At 31.7% G+C, this 22062-nt stretch overlaps 1 protein-coding gene across 20 annotated transcripts in view; it reads left to right on the top strand.

Annotated features, from left to right (window-relative positions):
* Positions 1–18243, top strand: part of LOC139516422 (echinoderm microtubule-associated protein-like 2) — a 64282-nt gene extending 46039 nt beyond the window's left edge. For 12 of the 20 annotated variants that reach the window (XM_071306512.1, XM_071306508.1, XM_071306509.1 and 9 more), the window contains 15 exons: positions 981–1053; positions 2179–2205; positions 3464–3565; positions 5006–5101; positions 5635–5769; positions 7241–7340; positions 7876–8036; positions 8261–8386; positions 8998–9129; positions 9492–9648; positions 9762–9859; positions 10802–10889; positions 11467–11562; positions 15151–15281; positions 15659–18243. In XM_071306512.1, coding sequence (XP_071162613.1) covers positions 981–1053; positions 2179–2205; positions 3464–3565; positions 5006–5101; positions 5635–5769; positions 7241–7340; positions 7876–8036; positions 8261–8386; positions 8998–9129; positions 9492–9648; positions 9762–9859; positions 10802–10889; positions 11467–11562; positions 15151–15281; positions 15659–15799 — 1663 coding nt within the window. In that variant the 3' untranslated portion in view covers positions 15800–18243. The remainder of the gene's footprint in view (positions 1–980; positions 1054–2178; positions 2206–3463; positions 3566–5005; positions 5102–5634; positions 5770–7240; positions 7341–7875; positions 8037–8260; positions 8387–8997; positions 9130–9491; positions 9649–9761; positions 9860–10801; positions 10890–11466; positions 11563–15150; positions 15282–15658) is intronic. The other 8 variants (XM_071306513.1, XM_071306510.1, XM_071306511.1 and 5 more) reach the window with 1 other exon arrangement.
* The last annotated feature ends 3819 nt before the right edge of the window (positions 18244–22062 follow it).

The following is a 22062-nucleotide window of genomic DNA, read 5'->3' as shown; positions in this document are numbered from 1 at the left end:
TCTATTTAAAAGTGGCTATTAATCATAGAAAATTTCCAAACCGATTATTTCAACAGTTTTAGTCCATGAGGAAGTATTGGGATAATCCTAAATATAGGTGTTAACTTTCCAGCTGCGTAGGCATCAACAATTGTTAAGTTTTCTGCATATATCAGTTTAAAAGGATTTACTGGTGTAGAACAATGATATTTCCTCTAAAGTTGCATTACTATCAGTCCATATCAGTATGACAATTATTTTGAGGCCATGCCTCCGAAGTCATGGTCCAGTATTAAGCAATTTTCAGTGTTGAAGTTTTTTGTTTAAGTCAGTTTGATAGGAACTGCTTGTGATATACAATGATATTACCCATTTGGAAGGTCTCTTACATTATCCCATCATTTCTTTTTAGATATGAAGTAGTTCAAATAACTGTTGATACATTTTATTTTGACACATTCACATCTCTATGTCATAGTGCAGCAACTTTGAATCAATAAGCAATGTTGCTCTCCATTATCTTTTCTGAATTTTCTACAGACAGGTGAGACATATCTCTGTGTCAACAGTTTATTATAATGATAATTGATATGGCCATTTCAGGAAGTTGTATTGAGAGATAACACATACAATGTTTAGTTCAAAGCAATGTATCATCACCTCATATTGAAGGGTGATATTATTCAGAATACATGAACTATTTGCTGCTGGATGATAAGCTCCCTGTCAATCAATAAGTGTCTGATTTGATTGGAAGTTTAACTCTAAGTTAAAATTGTTTATCATTGAATATTTCAATTAATATTTTTATCCTACACTAGAAATCCCTAAAAAAATGTTATCCTACTAATATTAATGAATTTTCTGCAAATCACTGTTTATGTATCTTCTAAAACAGGTCAGATATCAAAATATATGAATTATTTATCCATTAATCAATTATTTCCAATATCAACTTTGTATAGACATTATTATAACTGATAATTGTTATATATTTTCAGTTTGGCAATTCACCCTGATAAAGTGAGGGTAGCCACTGGTCAAGTTGCTGGCCATGACAGAAAGGATTCTAAGGTCAGTATTTACCTTTAAAAAAAAATACAAAAAATCTTGGACTATTTAGCTTTATAAGTTTTTCCCTGATTTTCAAGGACTTTTTAATGGTTGAAGAAAATTATGATTCTATTTTACTTATTTCCAGAAATTATCTTTGACACCTGGCAATTGATCCAGAAAAAAAAGGTATAATGTTAAAGGTTAATTTTTCTGCACCTTGCATATTTGAATAGCAAGCATTTCCAGATTTTTGTGGTGTTTTGCAAAAATAACATAGTATAGAGTAAATTTTTATAGATGGGTATTTTTTCAAATTGAGTTGGAAGTTGGTTTTTTTTTGCATATTTTCCTCAAGGTTGGTTTTTAAATAACACATCCTTTTTTTCCTGAAGATTTTATAGGAGTTTATGAAACTTGGATTGTTGCTTCATCTAGATCAATGGATAACAGCTGGATAAAATTTTGATATCTTTTCTCCATTTTTCCAACATAGGTGATCGCAGTTAACTTTTTGATACAGATTAGGTGTAAATTTTTTTAAGGCATCAATAACTTTTAAGACAAGTTTATTAATTTAGCCAAAAATCCTATTTATGTATTTTACTGATTTTACTGATAACTAGACTAGGTTTTACAACATTTAACATTTCGCTTCAATTTGACAGCCACAGAGACCCTGCGTTTTTTCAACAGTCAACTTTCCACTTTAATTTGACACTCACAGAGACCCTACATAGGGTTCTGTGTTTATTGGAGTTATAATTTGCTTAGTTTACCTCAACCAATAAAATCCATGAAGTATTTATCATATTTATGACAAAAAACCTTCCTATTTTCCTATAATTGACTTGTGATGGGCACAGATCATTTCTCTGTACTTAGTACCTTATTTTAGTTCCTTGTTCTGTACTTTGCTTTATTTGATACTTACCGCAAAAGAAACTATTAGTAGATTTTCATTTATTTTAGGAAAGGATAACTCTTGACTTAGTTACTTTTATTTGATGTTTCAATAATTTTTCGTAATTGCTTAACTTTTCAAACTGCTTTACCTCTTTACTTGCTCTTTGTAACATGCAAATTAATATTTCAGTTCAATAATTTTTTTCCTTTTGTTCTAATATTTTTTTATTTCATGTTCAGAAAAAGAAAGAAGAGTCTGATAAAAAGGTAAACAGCACATGAGTGCACATGTAATATTGTTTGTCACCTATTTGTGTACATTTGTATTAGCACATATGTAAATCCCGGAATTTTACTAATATTGTTATACATGTCATATTATTTGTCACATTTGTGTATACATTTGTATTAGCATATACCGTATAGGGGGTTATTTTTCGCTGGGTTTAAATTTCACTTATTTTCGTGGATAGAACAAAATTGCCAAAATAAATTCCGCCAATTTAAAAGTGCACATGCAAAGGTATTGATAAAAGTATTGAATCCACCAAAATAATAACCGCCAAAATATTTCGTATACCTTATTGAATGAAAATCGTGAAATTTTTCACTCGCGAGAATATCCCCCTATACAGTGTGTAAAAACTGAATTATACTTATAGTGTTATACATTTCATATTGTTTGTTACCAGTGTGTGAACATTTGTAATAGCACATATGTAGACTAGGGAATATATTCATGTTAGATGCATGCCACTCATCCTTAATCAAAAGTTTTGTTATACCCTTAATAGATGAAAGATCTATATATGACACAAAATGTCAATGGCAAATCAGCTAAAATAAAGGTTCAATTAATCCCATATCTGAAAGTTGTGAAAAAAGGCCCTTCAAAGAAGACCTATCAATCTGATTAGCTAGGCTAAAAGCTCAAAAGATAAAGATTATAAAATGTTATAGCAAAAATGAAAAGACACAATGCTTGCATGCAGTTATGTATTATCTCTATATTCTATACATTTGAAGAGGGAAGTTTAATTTATTATTAGACTACAATACTAACAAAGGTGTGAATATATCTGAAATTATTGTTTATTGTTTGTTGTTATAGCTGAAAGCTCAACCTTTAAAAGTTATCCTTGTCAGTTTTGCTTAAATTTGTACAAAAATATCTTAAAATCTTTGTAGTGCTTGAATCACATTTGTAGGGGACACCTAACTTGATTATATTTCTGCTTTGTATATTTCTTTGATTTTTATAACAGATTTTCAAAAAAATCTTCAGTCGTATTCTTGTAGATCTGTATTCTATGAACATTGATGGTCAATGAATTGTTTGTAAACAGTTACATTTGTACTTCAACTTTGAATTTGATTTCATTCAATCTTTGTATACAGTATACAACAAAACTATGGACAGTCTACAAGTCTTTACCCTAATACGTATAAATTGTATTTTTCCCTTGTTATTTCCCTTCTTTACACTATTTAAGCATGAACTATAATGTTCAGGTTTACTTTTCAGCCACATGTGCGTATCTGGCACTCAACTAGTCTGAACACACTTCATGTCATTGGAATCGGGGACTTTGACAGATCCGTCTGCTGCTTGTCATTTTCAAAACAGGTATGTTTTTGTTTTTGTTTTTGTTTAGACCAAAGACCTATAAGAACTTTTGTCTTGATTTGGTTACCTTCTGTATATTTGCATCCAAATGTCTTTAGGCTTAACAATAGCATACTGCTATAGATAGATAGAAACACTCAAAAGAAAAAAATGGAATATTGCAGGCGTGTTCCTTGTCATTTTACACAGTTTTGTTACTCTGGTGGTACCATTTTTGTCGAGCCTTCGACTTTTGTCGAAAAAGCGAGACTAAGCGATCCTACATTCCGTCGGCGTCGTCGTCGGCGGCGTCCACAAATATTCACTCTGTGGTTAAAGTTTTTGAAATTTTAATAACTTTCTTAAACTATACTGGATTACTTCCAAACGTGGACAGAAGCTTGTTTATGATCATAAGATAGTATCCAAATGTTAATTTTGTAAAAATAAAATTCCATTTTTTCCGTATTTTACTTATAAATGGACTTAGTTTTTCTGCGGGGAAACATTACATTCACTCTGTGGTTCAAGTTTTTAAAATTTTAATAACTTTCTTAAACTATCCTGGGTTTTTACCAAACTTAGACAGAAGCTAGTTTATGATCAAAAGATAATATGCATAAGGAAATTTTGTAAAAAAATAAATCCATTTTTTCTGTATTTTACTTTTAAATGGACTTAGATTTTCTGCCAGGAAATAACATGTTCACTCTGTGGTTAAATTTAAAAAAAAAACAAACTTTCTTTTGCTACTTTTAATTTGTACCAAAATTAGACAGAAGCTTGTTTAAGATCATAAGCTAGTGTTTAGAAGGAAATTTTGATAATATTTTGTACCTGTGTATCTGTATTTAACTTATAAATGGACTAAGTTTTCTTCCAGTTAACATTACATACAGTCTGCAGTTAAAGTTTTTAAACATTTATTAGATTCATAAACTATCCTGGATTTTTACTAAACTTGGACAGAAGCTACTTAAAATCAAAAGATAGTATCAAGAGGAATATTTTTATTGATTTTTTCCCTCATTTTGTTGAGCCTGTGAATTTCAGCAAAAGTAGGCGAGACACTGGGTTCCGCGGAACCCTTACAAATTTTTGCTACCAGTCAAAACTTTTTGATGAAATTTTTTGGGTGTTGTCACTGTGTTGCTGATCAGATTACCAATATGTCCACTATTTGCTAAGATATTCTATCGTCCTGAAAATATTGAATGTAAAAGTTTTCTTATCCAATCTTTTTAAGATACAAAATTTCCACATAGTTACGTCTGATTTGTTGAAGAAAAAACACACATATTGTGATAAAACACATTTATAATAAGTTGCAATTACAGCATAAAACAGAATTATTTTATTGTACAAAATATTTTGACTTTGGCTTGGTAAAATATCCTCTGACAATTTATCAACCACAAAACCATTCAATATTTTAAACAATTGTTTTATTACATATTACAGGATGGCGGAGCTAAATTGTGTGTAGTTGATGAAAGTAATGAACATGAACTGTTTGTGTATGATGTAGAGAAAGGTCGCAAGCTGGCTAATACTAAAGTAGGTATCATGTAAGATTGTTATATAGTGTATGAAGAAGTCGGATTTTAAATGTATATACTGTTAAATCAGAACTTTTTGTGATGTTTTTATTATTGGATAGGTTGTGTAAAGTAATAATATCAATTGTATGCAGCATTTCCTGATATATGTTTATCTGACTCCAAAGATATATGTTTATCTGACTCCAAAGATATATGTTTATCTGACTCCAAAGATATATGTTTATCTGACTCCAAAGATATATGTTTATCTGACTCCAAAGATATATGTTTATCTGACTCCAAAGATATATGTTTATCTGACTCCAAAGATATATGTTTAAATATCTAATATTTTCAGAAATTGTTATTTCTTAATTTGATAATTGTGCCAGCTGTTCATTATAAATTACTCTATGTAATTGATTGAAAAAACTTTGTTTTGAAAAGAGCATGACACTGGTGTGAATTTTGATTTTTGTATTTTCTCAACCTAGTACATGTATCTGTAATTTTTATTTCACTTTATTCATGATTTGATTTACTTTTTAGGGTAGTCAAGATCCTGTATTGGCAGTTGAGTTTCACCCGTCAGAACCAAATAGTATAATAGATGTAGGCAAAGGACACATACAGTTCTGGACTTTGGAATCTGGAAAACTAACTAAAAAAAGTGGCGTGTTTGACGTAAGTCATTGTGTATATGATGTAAGTCTTTAGGGTTACACACGGTGCTGGCCTATGCTGAAATTAGTCTGGTTTTTTTTCTCAGAAAAAACTTTAATGTTCTATGGTCAATTGACATTAGAAGGATAAATTTGTGCCTCTTTAAGGTATCAATTTTTTAGCCCTTTTGTCCTTTACAACTCATCTGTATGTTACATGATTTATGTTATATACATAAAGTTTGATAGATTGTTTCATCAAAATATACATATGCAACGGGATATAAAATGTCAGTCCATAGAAACTTTTGTGGTAACTTTGCAGTATGTTCAATAGATAAATTCAGAGTCACAATTTGTCCATATTCTTTATATCTTTTGTAATTTTCTTTTCTATCTCAGTTTCTATAGCTAAAGAGTTATTTCTTATACGAAACTAACAAATACATTTTCTTTGTCCAAAGTTTTGGGTAAGTAAATATGGTTTAAGGATACAGCTTATTCCAACTTATTCCTTATTTTGTTAAACTGTTGGATTTTTATACTATTCCCCTTGATATTTTATCATTATATGAACTTCCATGGGAGTTTTCCAGAACATTATTCTTTAACCGATTATTTTGCTATTTTTTTATTCTACAAATATTTTCATTATGGTTTTGATTATTATTAATATTGCTTACATTTCAAACATAGGAATACCATGAATGTATGCCTGAATTATGTAAGGTTTTTGCCAAATTAAGTGTGTCTTTTAGTAGAAAGCAAGTTTCTTCTGAAGTTTTCATTGTATTTAGAAATAAATTTTATTGTGTTTTATGTAGACTATTTTCATATTACAGTCTTTTGACTCTGTAGTTGATCATTTTTAAGACAGGTAATTAGTAAGAAAAACCAAAATAAAGCTTTAAGGTGGTACCCAACACTTTCACTAAAATTAATTTGGCCCGTTTAATTTTCATAAAAATTTGTCAAAGTATTTACTTTTACCCTTTAACAAAAATATAAAAATTTCAAAAAGTTTTAACCAACCGTTTTGTCAGAAAAATTACACTGGTTATATAGCCGTTTGACAAACAACTATTTTGATCATTGAGAAGCTTAATATTCCTTTTACAACACAACATAATTAAAACGTTTAGCTGACTTTATAGAGTTATCTCCCTGTAGTGTTAGGTACCACCTTAAATCTGTGCTTTTTGGCAAAAAAATAATTGTTTTCTGGTGATTTTGTAGTGCATTGAAGATATGTAAAACAGTTTGTTTTTTTCGAATGGAGGTACCCAGTGTGAAAATGTGTTGAATGTGTGTAGATTTGATGTCTTAGCTAGTCTATGCTGTTAAAGTTCTTTAAACTACTATGAAATAAAAAATCATACAATATTTCTGTTTTGCTGGTGGTCTACATCAATATTTTTTGAAATTTAAGTTTACTGGTTAACTTTCAACTTTTTTTGGAAAAAATCGAATATTTTTTGTTTTGTTTTTTACAGAAAGTGGACAAGCCAAAGTATATGTTGTGTATTGCTTTTGCTGAGAATGGTGATGTTATAACGGGTGACTCAAATGGCAGCATAATTGTCTGGCCCAAAGGTTGGTATATTAATAAACATCCTCACTAGACTGAGAAAAGTACTTTATCATACATAGGTAATTTTGATGATTGTTTATTGTTTTTAAGTAAATCTGGCTATTGCTTGTTTTGCATTTGTCATGTCTTGCCTTTTCAGTTGCCTTTAATGTATAGATTTTGTACATTGTTAGAGGCCATACAGTGCCTTGTAGTCCATTAAATCTACATCATTTGATCACTGGTGTGGAAAGTTGGCTGGCCTCATTGGCATCATACTACTTTTAAAAAAAAAAGTCCAAAAATGTATGTTTTTCACCAGTATCTATGTTATAACAAGTGATTCAAGTAGGGGTATGATTTGATATCTAGACTGCATACATACATTATCATCACAAACAAAATGTTGATTTCAACTAGTTAGATAGATTAATATGTCTTATCACTGACTTCCAATGTATCCAGTCAGATCAGCAAGCTCATAAAAAAAATTGTGACATGACACATGTGATGTTTTGTAATAAGAATTTTAGAACGTGTCATTTTTTCTGTTTATAGGAAGCACTAAGGCGGGTCAAGCAATAACTGGGGCACATGAAGGTGGAATATTCTCCATATGTGTGGACCCAGAGGATGGAACCATATTAACAGGGGGTGGAAAGGATAGAAAAATTGTACAATGGGACAGTTCATATCAACGTACTGGACTCACAAAAGAGGTATTTAATTATATTTTATGTCTCAGTTAAAAGATCTAGCAGTTAGGGTTATTCTTGTAAATTATGCTGTCATTCATAACTATTTATATAATGACATAACTTTCGAATTTGTGAACTTTTGCATTAACTTTTGTTTATCCCACTGTTGAGCCAGTCAAATATTTCAATAAACTGACAAACAAATACAAAAATATTTATTTGGTTTGATGTTCTATTTTTATCAGATAGGTGAAGAGTATGGTGGAGTTAGAATGATCAGTAAAGGTCAAGGTGGACCAACATTGATTGGAACTACAAAAAATGCAATACTTTGTGGGTCATTGGACTTAGAGCTGCAACCTTTAGTTCAGGTATGTTAAAGGTTCAGGGAAGTGTTCAGGCATAGATATAAGAAGATGTGGTATGAATGCCAATGAGATAACTCCCCATCCAAGTCCCAAGTCCAAGTATGACCTTCAACATGAAGCCTTGGCTAACACCGAAAGAGCAAGCTATAAAGGGTTTCAAATGACTAGTATAAAACAAACAGGAAAGCAAACATCTAATCTAGATAAAAAACGAGAAACAAGTATAAAGCACATAATCAAAAGACAACCACTGAACAACTGGTTCATGCACAGCAAATACATACAAAAAGCAGATAAGCATTGCTCTTATTGTTGTTCTTCACCTCAAAGTCACAGTTAAGCCATAAACACAGAGCAACAAAAATCGCACCTCAATGTAAGTTTTAAGATGGCTCCTACCACTGGCTTGTGGAATTCTTTGAAAAATAACTTGCATGGACTTTTAAAGATGAAAAAACGCCTGTTCGAACCCTGTCAAAAATTACATACCGGGTACTGGAAAGTAGTACATGTTTTTAAAAATAAAATAGTTCTTGTGCATAGGTGTAAATATTAAACTCCCACGGTATGTAGAATTTATAGCCTGTACTTAATACTTATCCTTCTAACTGTAGGGCCACATTGATGAGCTGTGGGGACTTGCCTGCCATCCATCACAACAACAGTTCTTGACAGCAGGATCAGATAAAATGATTCACATGTGGGACAGTACAGCAAAGACAGCTGTCTGGTCTTTAGAATTACCGGTAAGTCTGAATACCGGATGCATAACTTTATATGGAAGAGCACTATGAAGAAACATTGCAAAATAACTTGCTTTAATTATTTTTAATGCTAATAATTTGTCAGACATATAACATGTTTTAAGAAAATTTATTTGTTTTAAAAAAAAATGGCCTGACTGTCTGATTTATGGAGGAATTTATATATTTTGTTAAAAGGAAATGTTAAAATGTTCTATAACAGTTTGCATAATTATCAACTTTGGAAAGAAATTCAATTAATATCATTTTCTTTTCTTTTAAAAATTGACTATCATATTAAATGAAAAGTACAATTTTAAATAATTTGATATATTGTTTAATTTAATTCATTGTTTGTTTTGCAGGACCCTGGACATTCATGTTGTTTCAGTCCAGATGGCAGTGCTGTAGTTGTTGGTATGGAAACAGGCAGATGGGTTGCCATAGATACATCAACACACAACATAGTGGCTGAGCATACTGATGGCAATGAACAGATAGAATGTTGTTTATTTTCACCAGGTAATCTTTCATATAAATTATTGAACCAATTACTACCAAATCTAGAAATCCAGATGATACTGAATATCAAAAATTGAACATGTTCAAAAATGTTAATTTTCTTTATTTTCTAGATGGATCTCATTTAGCTCTTGGTTCTAGGGACAATTATATATATGTTTATGACGTCAAGGAGGGAGGACAGAAATACAATCGTATTGGTAGATGTCATGTAAGTTCATATATTATTAATTAGTTATGATATTCAGTGTGGTTTGAAATACCAAAATATTTGAATTGCGTTTCAAAGTGATCTTCTGAAGTTGAGAAAAGTAGTAGTGAACAATAGAGGGAAAAACTATAGTTGCCGTCAGGTAAAATTGGCACCATGTTTTTTGTCAAAATTTTCTTAAATATCGACCCTGTTTACTAAAGATCATGGTTTTCAATTAGCGGAACTAAAATCCTGTCCCAATATCCACTACCGTCCTACCTTTCATTGTGTTTGCACTGTATAATCCTGACCTTCACATAATCCAAGACTAGTTTGTATGGTGGAATCTGACATTGTTATTACCGGAAGTGTTGTCGTGGAGTTCCACATGCTCTCCATTTTCTTGTGTCTCTCTGAGCTTTTCGTCTTCTTTACGTAAAAAGCGCGGGAAATTGTATCATCAATGACAATGATATTACCGGAGAGTAAGGAATGTTATGGAAAAAGGGATCCTCATAGAAACCAAGATGGCGGTTTTACAATGTAAATAATCTTGAAAAATGTGAAGGTCAGGATTATACAGTGCAAACACAATAAAAGGTAGGACAGTAGTTGATATTTGGACAGGATTTTACTTCCGCTAAATGAAAAACATCATCTTGAGTAAACACGGTTGATATTTATTTATTTTTTTTGACAAAAAACATGGTGCCAATTTAACGTGACGCCCACTATACATGTTATTTAAGACAAAACATAAAATTATTTTCTCTGGTATGAACTTTTCTAGAAATGACCAAAACAGGACAGAGGAATTACTCAAGTTTGAATATCACTAGATAATGGAATAATTGTAAAAAATTTCAAAATATGCCTTCATAAAAAATGACATTGCTGGCCTTTCAATGGTCATTAGAAAAACGCTTTTATATGAATTACTAAATTTCAATATAATTCCAGGGCCATAGTAGTTTTATAACACACATTGACTGGTCAGCTGATGGGAAATATATATGCAGTAACTCAGGAGATTATGAAGTTCTATTCTGTAAGTACTATAATGTTACTTACCTAGATATATACTATGCTTTTATATTTTTTTAGGGTTAAATTAATATTCCAATACTTTCAGGCACAATCAGTTTTCCATATTTTAGAATAGATAATACTTTTGATTAAATCATTAACATCATATCAGTTTTGAAGTTTGGCATTTTGTAAATCTTTCTGATACGTTTTTATATAGTGTAACAAATTTCATAAAGAAAATACTGTGAAACCTTCAATTCAAGCTTGTTTATGCCATGAATTTTAGTATGAATTTGACAGCTTAAAAAAAGGAGCCTGACCTTCAAGTTCTCTTAACATGTTCAAAATTATGAGAAAAAATATCAAAATCCTTGGAGAAAAGGCATCAATCTTCTTGCTTATTCGGATGACCAATTATTTTTTTTTATAAATGATGGGTAAATGGTTTATACAATCCAACTTAATGAAATTCTAGAAATTTTTTGTTTATTTCTGTAATTGGATTGTTGTCTCATTGATATATAAATCGTCTATATTTATATTAAATCAACCTAATAACTGATAATATGTGTCAATGATTTGCCTCACTCTTTCAGGGAACGTACCAAGTTGTGAACAGGAGACCTCATCCTCCTCATTAAGAGATGTGGAATGGGCTTCACAAAACTGTACCTTGTCATTTGCCACTGCAGGTAAATTTATTATAATATTAATGTACCAATTCGTAAGTGGTTTTGCATTATTCCCGAACCTCATCTTCCTCTCTTACATTGTCATTTGCTACTGCAGGTAAATATATATCTGTAACAGACCAATACATTAATAGGGTTGCTTAATTCCCTGTTCAAACTCTGTAGTATTTTGGGTAATATTTTAAAGTTATATACCAGGGCACTGCTATTGGTTAAAAACATGCTATACAAAGGAGATACAACCTATGACGTGATGTTATTTTCCTAATTTGATTGATAGTGTTGAAAAAAAAAGTCTGACTCATAAAAAGAACCATAACCCCACTTGAAGTTGAATGGTTGTTCCATTAGTAATGACTAATGAAATTGCTCACACTTGATTCCATTCTGAATAACCAAGTTGAAAGTATTTTGGTATTTTGATTGGTCTGAAGGTAGGATGCTGAGACTGCATTGTCAACATAGTGAGACCCTGATTAGAATTCAAGGTTGTTAAACACCTCTATAAAATTTTTTTTTTTTACTTGATCATTCTGATATTACTACTTGTTTTAGTTTTGTTGTTTTTTACCCATTGTAAAATAAATTGTAAACTTTAACCAACTAAAGTCTATGTCCTCACAAAATTTCAGTGCTCAGAAGATTTGTTTTGATTTCATAGCATAGTCTAATCTATCCATTATGTACACAAAAATAAATTCTGAATGAATCTCTCTGCTTTTATGTACTTGGTAACAAATAGATTATTGCCTTTAATTGTATGTAAAATTGAGAATGGAAATGGGGAATGTGTCAAAGAGACAACAACCCGACCAAATAAAAAACAACAGCAGAAGGTCACCAACAGGTCTTCAATGTAGCGAGAAATTCCCGCACCCGGAGGCGTCCTTCAGCTGGCCCCTAAACAAATATATACTAGTCCAGTGATAATGAACGCCATACTAATTTCCAAATTGTACACAAGAAACTAAAATTAAAATAATACAAGACTAACAAAGGCCAGAGGCTCCTGACTTGGGACAGGCGCAAAAATGCGGCGGGGTTAAACATGTTTGTGAGATCTCAACCCTCCCCCTATACCTCTAACCAATGTAGTAAAGTAAACGCATAACAATACGCACATTAAAATTCAGTTCAAGAGAAATCCGAGTCTGATGTCAGAAGATGTAACCAAAGAAAATAAACAAAATGACAATAATACATAAATAACAACAGACTACTAGCAGTTAACTGACATGCCAGCTCCAGACTTCAATTAAACTGACTGAAAGATTATGATTTCATCATATGAACATCAGGCACAATCCGTCCCGTTAGGGGTTTAGTATCATACCATCATAACATATATGAGAAGAACATAACCCGTGTCATGCCAACAACTGTTTTTAGAATAAATGTGTTTAGTTCCGATGCAAAGACCTTATCAGTGACTCAATATTAACGCCAAAATATGCAATCTTTAATGACTTGACAACAGTATCGTAATTATATCCCTTCTTAATAAGTCTATTCAAAGGTTTTGTAAGTTTCTGAGGTGAATACTGACACCTTTGTGCTTTATAAAGAATATTACCATAAAAAATTGGATGTGAAATACCTGAACGTATTAGAAGTCTGCATGTTGAGCTATATTTACGAATGATGTCTTTATACCGATGATAAAATTTAGTAAATGTTTTGACTAGTTTGTGATATCGAAAACCCTGGTGTAATAATTTTTCAGTAATTCATAAATTTCTCTCGTTAAAATCTAAAACATTGTTACATACACGAGCGAATCGTACAAGTTGAGATATATAAAGTACATATGCCACTGCTGGTGGATGTTTCGTCCCAAGGTTATCACCAGCCCAGTAGTCAGCATTTCAGTGTTGACATGAATGTCAATTGTAAGGTAATTTTAATAAATTTCCTGTTAACAAAAGTATGAATTTTTATATGTCCGCAAAAATTGTCGTGTATTGGTATCACGTCGTCATCGGCGGCGTCTTCAGCTTCGTCCGCAGACAGATGGTTTCCGAATAATTACTTTAGTATAAGTAAATAGAAATCAATAAAATTTTAACACAATGTTTATAACCACAAAAGAAAGTTTGGATTGATTTTGGGGGTTATGGTCCCTAAGGTTTAGGAATTAGGGACCCAAGGGGGCCCAAAACAAGCATTTATCTAGTGTCAGGACAATAAGTTGTGTATAAGTATTTCAATTGTTCTGAAATTGTACTACAATGTTTAATACCATAAGTAGAAGGTTGGGATATATTTTAAGGGATATGGGGCAAACAGTCTAGGAATAAAGGACAAAAAAGGGTCCAAAAACAAGCATTTTTGTAGTTTCAAGACAATGAATTGGAGTTATCTTTCTTTGTCCAGAATGGTTGTTGAATAACCTAAAACCAATACTTTATGAAATCTTCTTTGAAAATTGAAGTTATCTTTCTTTGTCCAGAATAGTAGTTGAATCAACTTAAGTCAATGCTATATACAATATACAATGCAATTCACTTTACTACCAACTGATAAATTAAAGCATTCTTACCATTCAGTGAATACAAGCACTTTGAATTTGAACCCATTCTAGGGTTATGCCCCTTTACAAGTGGAAAATTTTAAGATTTTTTTAGTTTCTGTTCTCTTCACTTAAGTTTATCTTAACTAAATTTAATTAAATGTGTATATAATGCTTATTACCTCTAAACTCAGTTTAAGTTCAATTTTTGGCAGCTTCACTTTTACAGTTCTAAAGTTATGTCCCTTTAAAACGTTATATGCTAGCAGGGGCATCGTTCCTTTGGACACATTCCCCATTTATTTTTTTAGAAGTTACTGTTGATTATTATTAATTTTAACCATGACTGTATAGCATTTTATATTTTAATATTTTATGATGTATTTAAATGAGTAGTTATTGTTGCAAACTCCATTAGTATTTGAATTGAGATCATTTTTGGAATAAGGGGAAGGGGGAGGTGAAAAATAAATTGGGGGAGGGGGGTCAGTTTTCTCATTACAGATTTCAGAAATTAAAAAGAAAATTTTTCAATATTTTTTTTGAGAGGATAAATATTCAACAGCATAGTGAATTGCTCAAAAGCAAAAAAAATAATTTATAAGTTCATTTGACCACCATTATTCTGTGTCAGAAACCTATGCTGTGTCAACTATTTAATCACAATCCAAATTCAGAGCTGTATCCAGCTTGAATGTTGTGTCCATACTTGCCCCAACCGTTCAGGGTTCGACCTCTGCGGTCGTATAAAGCTGCACCTTGCAGAGCATCTGGTTCAAAATACAAAGGATTTTCTTATTACAGGCATAGATTACCTTAGCCATATTTGACAAAACTGTTTGGAATTTTGGGTCCTCTATGCTCTTTAACTTTGTACTTGTTTGATTTTATAACTATTTTGATCTGAGCGTCACTGTTGTGTCTTATGTAGGCAAAAGGCACGTCTGGCGTATAAGTTATAAGCCTGGTACCTTATATAACTATTGTTTGCATCGTTTGACATTTTGTCATGCCTTTTGAAGCTTTCTAGACGGTATGGGTTTATAGATAGATATGTAATTATTGATGAATTATTTCAGGAATCTGGCCAAGAGGTGCTGATGGAACTGACATAAACAACTGTGCAAAAGCACATAAAAAACCACTACTGGTATCAGCTGATGATTTTGGCAAAGTGAATCTGTTCAAGTATCCATGTAGTCAGCCTAAGGTAGTTAATGTTTCTCGACATCCAAAAAAGATCATCATTAGGTTGTATCACAAAACTTCAGTTAAATTCTATCTATGGGAGATACTTAACATTTACCTCACATCATAGATTATAGTCTTTTCATTAAGTTATGTATCTAAGTGGAGTTTTCAAATTTCAAACTTTCAAGTTGGGTTGTTAAAACATAGGATTTATATGACATTGAAAATTGAATATTCAAAGCCTTTCTTCTGGATATTACTAGTGATACAGAAAAAACAACACATTGCTACATAAGAATTGAAATATTTGCAAAGTTTTAATTCAAATACTTTGTATTTTATGAAAAGGCAAAGTAATATATGACTTAACATTTTTGTTTATATTTTTTTCTTCAGACAAAATGTCAGTCCTTCAAAGCTCACAGTAGTCATGTGACCAACGTAGCTTTCCTGTTTGACGATTCTCGTGTGCTGTCAACAGGAGGCAATGACATGTCTGTAATGCAGTGGCAGATAGTGGCAGCTGATAATGACTGAAGACCAAAGTTAGTGCTGGGACACACAGGACCTTGTTATACCTTACCTTTTTAGGCTTAACTTAAAACACCTGAATGATCAGTGACAGTTAAAGTGGAATCTTTGTATAGGGACTGGTTTCTTGCTTTTGAAATGGAAATTTAACTTTTTGGATACCTTCATTGTTGTTTCATTTTATCTAGTGCAACCTTTTTGGTTTGTGATCAGAGCAAATTATTATACAATCTTTGTAGGACAGGTTTCCTTTATATAGAGTTTATGAATCTTTTATTGTTATTTCTTTTTTATTAAATGGTTTCCACTCTTAATGTTAGTGGTCAATGACTGTTATAATGGAATTGTTACTTTTTGATACTTTTTTTCTACAAACTGACTTATAATTCGACGTTTCAGAATCTAACGCATCCTGGGTAATATTTTCAAAAGTGTACACCAAAACATCGCAATGGGTTAAAAATGTCATAGACAATGGAAATACAACCAATGATGTGATGTTTTTTTCATTTTGGGGTACTAGCAATTAAATTACCCATAGTCCTTTGGATTCTGAAACGTACAATTCAGTGATTTGGTACCAAAAGTACCAGTTCTTATCATATATCATGAAAATTGAACTTAATTTGTATAGTAACATTTTGTGCTAACAAATTAATTACTTGTTTGTTTCATTGAAGGTAATGTTTATGTGGTATCAACAAACTAAAAGAAATAAGTTTCCCTCCTTTTGGATATGTTTATTGGTCTGTATGAGAATTACTTGATATAAATACTCTTCTGAAAAAAAAAACTGTATTTGCATGTGTCAGTTAGATGTACAAACCATAAAATAAGTGTTACTACTTTTTTGTAAAACCTCTAAATTTTATAATCACAAATTCAAATTGATTCATGTTTGACAAGATGATTGTAATTGTTAACCATTTCAAGTTCATGTCCACACAATTGGAAAACACTTTATTATATATTCTTTGAGAGAGAGAAAAGAAGTGGATGTGTTTAATAAAATCTTGCCATTTTCATTTGGAGGAGGAAATAACATATCTGTTTGAATTTAAAAAAATAATCTGTTGTTAAAGATCAAATAATATCTTTTAACTTTAATATATGATAATCAAGTTCTAATCAATTTTCTTTAATCTAGATAATCAGGTTCTTATAGGTTTTACTGTAATCATGATAATCAAAATTAATAGAGAGAAGTTGGTATAGTATAGGGTCATTCTAAAGATTGTAAAGCAACTAATTGTAAGAGAAATTCTTCACGAACATTTTTTGTATCCTTTATTGCATTTAATACCAAGTCTTTTACAATATCTGCCATTTTCCTTTTCAGAATCTTGATTGCATTCTGGGTATTATTTTCAAAAGCGTACACGAAAAGGTTGTGTTTGGTTTAAAAAGTTCTAAACAATGCAAATTGTATGAACAATAGGATTACCCATAGTGCTTTAGATAATGAAAAGGTGAATTCTCCTTTTCAGAATCTAAAGGACTAAGTGTAATCTCACTGTTCATACATGAAAAAGAAAATAACGCTAAGTCATTGGTTGAATTTTCATTGTTTATCTCGTTTTAAACCAATCATTACATTTTTGTGTAAGCTTTTGGAAATATTACCCATAATGCGTTAGATTCTGAATCGGCCAATTGGTAATTGTCTTTGATGCATTTATTTCAAGTTTGAATTGATATGTTACGTATATCACTTTATCATGAGACATGGACCAATGAGCTGTATCATATAGAAATCATATAGAAATCAACCTTATACAAAGGTGCTTATATATGAACTTGTTTTAGACTTTAATAGATTTTCGGAACATTCAAATACGAAATAAATGATGACTTTTGATCTGTTGCCTAGTTTTTCTCTATGTAACAGTTCAATTTTAACAGGTACAGACTTTCCATAGAGATTTTTTGAACCTGAAATAGGTTAACAGATGTATTTCATGCATCAGTATTTGTTTGTATAAGGGTTGATTTCTTTCGAATGCAGCTCAAATAATACCGTAAGGGAAAGAATTGGAAAAAAGGTACACTCAAATAATCAAATTGAGCGATTTCATACTCAGAAGATGTCCTAGCATATGAAAGTGTTGAGATTAAAAATATAAATTGTTTATTAAGATAAGAATGACTAATTCTACAATATTATATGTAGATTGTTGGTAATATTCTATATTCTTTGTTGTAAAAGGGAGATTTTCTTAAGTACTAAAATTAAGACATAATACTATATTTGTTGTTTACAATAATTCTATGATAACAAAGGTGATATGGTAACACTGCCAGTTTGATGTTGTATATGAACAGTAATGTTATATAAGTCAGTGTTTTGTTGAGAGATGATACTATAATATAATGATGCATGTATCTTGTTTTTTGTTGTGTACTCTATATTTGATAAGACTACTATAGATAATTAAAACATTTCTTGTAAACCATGATGTTGATTTTGTCTCTCCTGTAAACAAGTTGATTTCAAGGGGCTGTTATCTAATTAAAAAGTATATTTTTATGCCCCACCTACGATAGTAGAGGGGTATTATGTTTTCTGGTCTGTGTGTTTGTTCGTCTGTCCATCCCTCTGTCCTGCTTCATGTTAAAGTTTTTGGTCAAGGTAGTTTTTGATGAAGTTAAAGTCCAATCGACTTCAAACTTAGTACACATGTTCCCTATGATATGATCTTTCTAATTTTAATACCAAATTAGAGTATGTACCCCAATTTCACGGTCCACTGAACATAGAAAATGATAGTGCAAGTGGGGCATTTGTGTACTGGGGACACATTCTTGTTACCTTTTATGACTGCTTTGCTCACACATTAATGTCAATATAATAGAATGCTATGCAACTGTCATACAAGTGACAGGTTGAGCCAGCTATAAACCAGGTTTAATCCACCATTTTCTGCATAATGAAATGCCTGTACCAATTCAGGAATATGACAGTTGTTTCCCATTCTTTGATGTGTTTGAGCTTTATATTTTGCCATTTTACAAAGAACTTTCCATTTTTGAATTTTCCTTGACGATCGGTAATCATAATTATTTTGTCTCTCCTGTAAGCAAGTTGGTTTCAAGGGACTGTTATCTAATTTCGAAGAATATTCTTACCTATTTTGCCTGTTTTGTTGACACACATTGCTGTGCCTATGATAAAACTTTACAATTGATATATATATATATAGTATATAACTTTACTTGTTATATTATAGTAATCATGAAGTGAGAAATCAAATGTAAAATAAATAAGAAGATGTGGTAGGGTGACAATGAGACAACTCTCCATCCAATTCACAATGTATAAAAAGTTAACAGTTATAGGTCAAAGTACAGACTTCAACACTGAGCCTTGAATCACACTGAACAGCAAGCTATAAAGATCCCAAAAATGACTATTATAATTAGTTATCAAAGGTACCATGCTTATCATTTGATACCCCAGGCGCGCCTATAAAACAATTTAAACAGAAAAACAATGGTCTTATCTATTTTAAAAAGCGTGAAACGAGAAACACTTATGAAACCACACCAACAAACTACTACCACTGAACAATAGGCTCCTGACTTTCATTATAAAGTATACTTTCATTTGCCTTTACAGAAGTACCCCTCCCCTAATGACCTGACTATGACTCAGCACGATGTAGTAAAACAATGATTTGATGAAACAAATGTTGTAGTAAAATACCAGTTAAACAATGATTTGATGAAACAAATGTTGTAGTAAAATACCAGTTAAACAATGATTTGATGAAACAAATGTTGTAGTAAAATACCAGTTAAACAATGATTTGATGAAACAAATGTTGTAGTAAAATACCAGTTAAACAATGATTTGATGAAACAAATGTTGTAGTAAAATACCAGTTAAACAATGATTTGATGAAACATATGTTGTAGTAAAATACCAGTTAAACAATGATTTGATGAAACATATGTTGAAGTAAAATATCAGTTAAACAATGATTTGATGACACTAATTTTGTCAAATTTTTTAATGAAATGTAAAAGGTTTGAGTGGTGTGAATCACTTAGTCTTGTCAGTAATATCATTTTTTGGAGCATTTCCTTATTAGAAGAAGAAAAAATGCCTAACTTAAAAATTCATGCACCAGTCTATAAATTTAATTTTAAGTTTTGCCTATAAATGTTGAGTCAAATAACAAAAATACCAAACTCCAAAATAAATTCAAAAACTGAATTACCCTTATCAAATGACAAAAGCTTAAGCTGAAACATAAAAAAATAAGAATGGAAAACAACTGTCCTATTCCTGGATTGGTATAGGTGTTTCCTTATACAAAAAATGCATTGTACATTTCTTTCAATGTCAACAGAATATGATACAGTTTCAGTGAATTCATTGTTAAAGGGTTAACTATATTATCTTTTTATTGGTGTTTCATCATTTACCAATTTTAAAAGCAGGAGGTTTGGCATGCCACAAAACCAGGTTCAATTCACTATTTTATTCTTAAAATGTCCTGTACCAAGTCAGGAAAATGGCCATTGTTATATAATATTTCGTTGCTGTGTGTGTTACATTTTAATGTTGTGTTTCTGTTGTGTCGTTGTTCTCTTATATTTGACGCGAGTCTGGCGTACTAAATTATAATCCTGGTACCTTTGATAACTATTTACACCACTGGGTCGATGCCACTGCTGGTGGACGTTTCGTCCCCGAGGGTATCACCAGCCCAGTAGTCAACACTTCTGTGTTGACATGAATATCAATAATGTGGTAATTTTTAGCTCACCTGGCCCAAAGGACCAAGTAAGCTTTTCCCATCACTTTGCGTCCGGTGTCCGGCATCGTCCTGCGTCGTTAACTTTTACAAAAATCTTCTCCTCTGAAACTACTTGGCCAAATCAAACCAAACTTGGCCACAATCATCATTGGGGTATGTAGTTTAAAAAATGTGTCCGGTGACCCGTCCAACTAACCAAGATGGCCGCCACTTCTAAAAATAGAACATAGGGGTAAAATGCAGTTTTTGGCTTATAACTCAAAAACCAAAGCATTTAGAGCAAATCTGACACAGGGGTAAAATTGTTTATCAGGTCAAGATCTATCTGCCCTGAAATTTTCAGATGAATCGGACAACCTGTTGTTGGGTTGCTGCCCCTGAATTGGTAATTTAAAGGAAATTTTGCTGTTTTTGGTTATTATCTTGAACATTATTATAGATAGAGATAAACTGTAAACAGCAATAATGTTCAGCAAAGTAAGATTTACAAATAAGTCAACATGACCGAAATGGTCAGTTGACCCCTTTAGGACTTATTGCCCTTTATAGTTAATTTTTAACAACGTTTCGTAAATCTTAGTAATCTTTTACAAAAATCTTCTTCTCTGAAACTAATGGGATAAATTAATCCAAACTTGGCCACAATCATCTTTGGGGTATCTAGTTAAAAAAATATGTCCGGTGACTCGGCCTACCAACCAAGATGGCCGCCACGGCTAAAAATAGAACATAGGGGTAAAATGCAGTTTTTGGCTTATAACTCAAAAACCAAAGCATTTAGAGCAAATCTGACATCGTGTAAAATTGTTAATCAGGCGAAGATCTATCTGCCCTGAAATTTACAGACCAATCGGACAACCCTTTGTTGGGTTGCTGCCCCTGAATTGGTAATTTTAAGGACATTTTGCTGTTTTTGGTTATTATCTTGAATATTATTATAGATAGAGATAAACTGTAAACAGCAATAATGTACAGCAAAGTAAGACCTAACAAGAAGTCAACATGACCAAAATGGTCAATTGACCCCCGAAGGAGTTATTGCCCTTTATATAGTAATTTTTTAACAGTTTTCACAAAATTTGTAAAATTTTACTAACATTTTCCACTGTAACTACTGGGCCAAGTTTATTATAGATAGAGATAATTGTAAGCAGCAAGAATGTTCAGTAAAGTAAGATGTACAAACACATCACCATCACCAAACCACTATTTTGTCTTGAATCCATCTGTGTCCTTTGTTTAATATTCACATAGACCAAGGTGAGCAACACAGGCTCTTTAGAGCCTCTAGTTATAAATTTCCTGCTTACAAAACTTTGAATTTTTCTAAGGATTTTCTTATCCCAGGCATCGATTACTTAAGTCGTATTCGGCACAACTTTTTGGAATTTTGGAACCTCAATGCTCTTCAACTTTGTACTTGTTTGATATGGGCGTCACTGATGAGTCTTATGTAGAAGAAACGCGCGTCTGGCGTACTAAATTATAATCCTGGTACCTTTGATA

The sequence above is a fragment of the Mytilus edulis genome, chromosome 3 (genome assembly GCF_963676685.1).
Source record: "Mytilus edulis chromosome 3, xbMytEdul2.2, whole genome shotgun sequence".
Classification (NCBI taxonomy): domain Eukaryota; kingdom Metazoa; phylum Mollusca; class Bivalvia; order Mytilida; family Mytilidae; genus Mytilus; species Mytilus edulis.
Note: the sequence above shows the minus strand (reverse complement) of the source record. Positions and strands in the feature narration are given on the sequence as shown.